Source organism: Capsicum annuum, chromosome 3 (genome assembly GCF_002878395.1).
Source record: "Capsicum annuum cultivar UCD-10X-F1 chromosome 3, UCD10Xv1.1, whole genome shotgun sequence".
NCBI classification, from domain to species: Eukaryota; Viridiplantae; Streptophyta; class Magnoliopsida; order Solanales; family Solanaceae; genus Capsicum; species Capsicum annuum.
In genome coordinates, this window is record NC_061113.1 from 3,336,468 (window position 1) to 3,339,536 (window position 3,069).

A 3,069-nucleotide genomic window follows, 5' to 3' on the forward strand; every position below is an offset into this window, starting at 1 on the left:
GGTAGAAATACCACTTTTGACGATTTAAAAATCGAAGTTGAAAAACTCAAGCGGGAAATTATCTCTTTACAACAAAATCAGATGATTACGGATCATCGACTTTTAAAAATCGAAGAAACAACAAATTTTTCAACCTCTTCTTCCAAAGGAAAAGAAAAGGATTTAGAACATTCGGAGGATATTCTTCACCTTGAAAATTACAATACCGAAAATTCTAAAAATGATTCTTTTCTAGGAATGATGCAAATTGTCTCTTCCCATAAATGGTATATTAATTGTACCATATTGATTAATAAAAACTTCTTTATTACTAACGTTGCTATGATTGATAGTGGTGCAGACGTTAGTTGCATACAAGAAGGTCTGATTCCTACAAAATATTTTGAAAAAACTACTCATGTTATTAGATCTGCATCAGGACATTCTCTTGAGTTTAATTATAAACTACCTAACACGCATATTTGTCGAAACAAGGTATGTATTCCTCATTTCTTCTTCTTGGTCAAAAATCAAATTTATCCGCCTATTATATTAGGTACTCCTTTCATAAATGCTATTTATCCCTATACGCATATTGATGCCAGTGGTTTTACGGCTACGTATAAAAATCAGCCAATTTCGTACCCTTTTATCACTCATCCAGTCACTAGGGACATAAATGCTCTTATTAATATAAAGCAAAATCAGCTTAATTTCTTACAATTAGAAATAATGAGCATCAATATTTCCGACACCTTGAAATCGGTTAAAATAAAAGAAAAAATAAAAACTATTTCTTCCCAATTAATGCTTGATATCTGTGCTGACCATCCAAACGCTTTCTGGAATCGCAAGAAACATATTGTTTCGCTTCCTTATGAGGAAAATTTCAGCGAAGACAAGATCCCTACAAAATCTCGACCCTGTCAAATGAATACAAACTTGGTCGAATTTTGCAAAACGGAGATAGATAGTCTCCTACAAAAGGGACTTATTAAACCCTCTAAATCTCCTTGGTCTTGTACTGCTTTTTATGTTAATAATGCTGCTGAAAAGGAGAGAGGTATTCCTCGGTTAGTTATCAATTATAAACCTCTGAATAAAGTTCTAAAATGGATTCGATATCCAATTCCTAATAAAAGGGATTTACTGTCTAGATTATATGACGCTAATATATTCTCTAAATTTGATCTCAAATCTGGCTATTGGCAGATTCAAATTGATAAAAATCATACTTATAGAACTGCTTTTAATGTCCCCTTTGGACAATACGAATGGAATGTTATGCCGTTCGGGTTAAAAAATGCTCCTTCTGAATTTCAAAAAATTATGAATGATATCTTTAATCCTTATATGGATTTTATCATTATCTATATAGATGATATTCTAGTATTCTCAAAGACTCTTGAAAATCATTTTAAACATCTGCATATTTTTAAACAAATCATTATTCAAAATGGTCTAGTCATTTCCAAACCAAAAGTCAGTCTATTTCAAACTAGCATTCGATTTCTTGGCCACAATATTTCTCAAGGCTCCATTGAGCCAATACAGCGAGTACTTGAATTCGCTACCAAATTCCCCGATGAAATTACTGACAAAAAGCAACTGCAAAGATTTCTTGGCAGTCTTAATTATATCTCTCCCTTCTATAAAAATTTGTCTCGAGATCTAGCCCCGCTCTACGATCGTCTGAAAAAAGATCATAAAACTCCGTGGACTAAAGCCCACACTGATTTGGTAAAATTAATCAAAACTCGAGTACAATCTCTTCCTTGCACCTCTCTTGCCAACCCTAATTGGTTGAAAATTATTGAAACTGACGCCTCTAATATTGGATATGGTGGAATACTCAAACAGGTAAATCCCCATACAAAATCTGAATGTTTAATTCGATTTTACTCTGGCAAATGGACCGAAAGTCAGAAGAATTACGCTACGGTTGCTCATGAAATGCTTACCATTGTTAAATGTGTTCTAAAATTTCAAGACGATCTTTACAATCAAAAATTTATCATTCGAACAGATGCTCAATCGGTTAAATTCATGTTTGATAAAGACTTTAAACATGATGCTTCTAAAATAATCTTCGCAAGGTGGCAAGCTCAGCTAGCCCCCTTTGATTACGAAATCCAGTATAAAAGAGGTAGTGAAAATTCATTACCTGATTTTTTATCACGAGAATATTTAATATGACTTTCTATACTCGTTTTCTCTCTGAAAAAATGATTTTTGCAATTCTCCAAATTCCTTTACCTAAAGATATTCTGAAGTTAATATTAGAAACTCTCATTCATAAGCTTGTTCTGAATGACCTATGGTGGTTCAACCTAATACATGATGAATTATGGTGGTATACCACCCCTGAAAACACTGATAATGACTGGTATGATATTGATATAAATGACTGAATGATAACGATATTTCTTTGCAGTATGGCTGATCCCCCTTGGCAAATAGCCAGAGGAAGAGGTCGAGGTCGAAATCAAAATCCTGCATATTTGCACCATGGAGGACGAACGAATCCTTCTTATCCACGAAGTAATATTAGAAACTCTGCTTATAGCACAACAAGTTCTAATTTCCCTGTACTCCAACATGGGAATCGAACTCTGGTTAATGCCCGAATCTCTCAGGAGGCATCGTCCTCACATTCGCAAACTCCGAATATTAATCTTGATGATATTCCTGAAACTCATCCTTTATTCCAGCAGATTAAATCTTATTTATCTGATCAGAAAAAGGCTGCAGATTCCTTTGCATCAATCATTACTGAAAATACAGATAAACCTTCATATGAGAAACTCGAAGCACGGGAACTCATTGTTTATCTAGAAAATCAGCATATCCCCCCACAAGAAATAAATCTAAATATGTAAAAGTACTGTTACAAAATACTGTGGTAAAACACTGTACACAGGACCCACATATTACTGTGTAAGATTCCTTTTTCTTTTCTATATAAGGAGCCTCATTCTGAACAAGAGGCATAAGGAGTTTTAGAAAATTCTCTTTTATTCTCTCTTGTAATAATCTTAGTAAAGCAATAAAAGTTGGCTTTGTGAATATTATTCCGGCGACTCTCCGGCA

General features: G+C 33.9%; 1 protein-coding gene across 1 annotated transcript in view; it reads left to right on the forward strand.

The window, feature by feature from the left end:
* LOC107865634 overlaps positions 1-2,858 on the forward strand; it is an 8,199-nt gene extending 5,341 nt beyond the window's left edge. The window contains exons 5-7 of the mRNA XM_047410289.1: positions 33-173; positions 828-1,052; positions 2,414-2,858. Of these exons, the coding sequence (XP_047266245.1) occupies positions 33-173; positions 828-1,052; positions 2,414-2,858 (811 nt within the window). The remainder of the gene's footprint in view (positions 1-32; positions 174-827; positions 1,053-2,413) is intronic.
* The last annotated feature ends 211 nt before the right edge of the window (positions 2,859-3,069 follow it).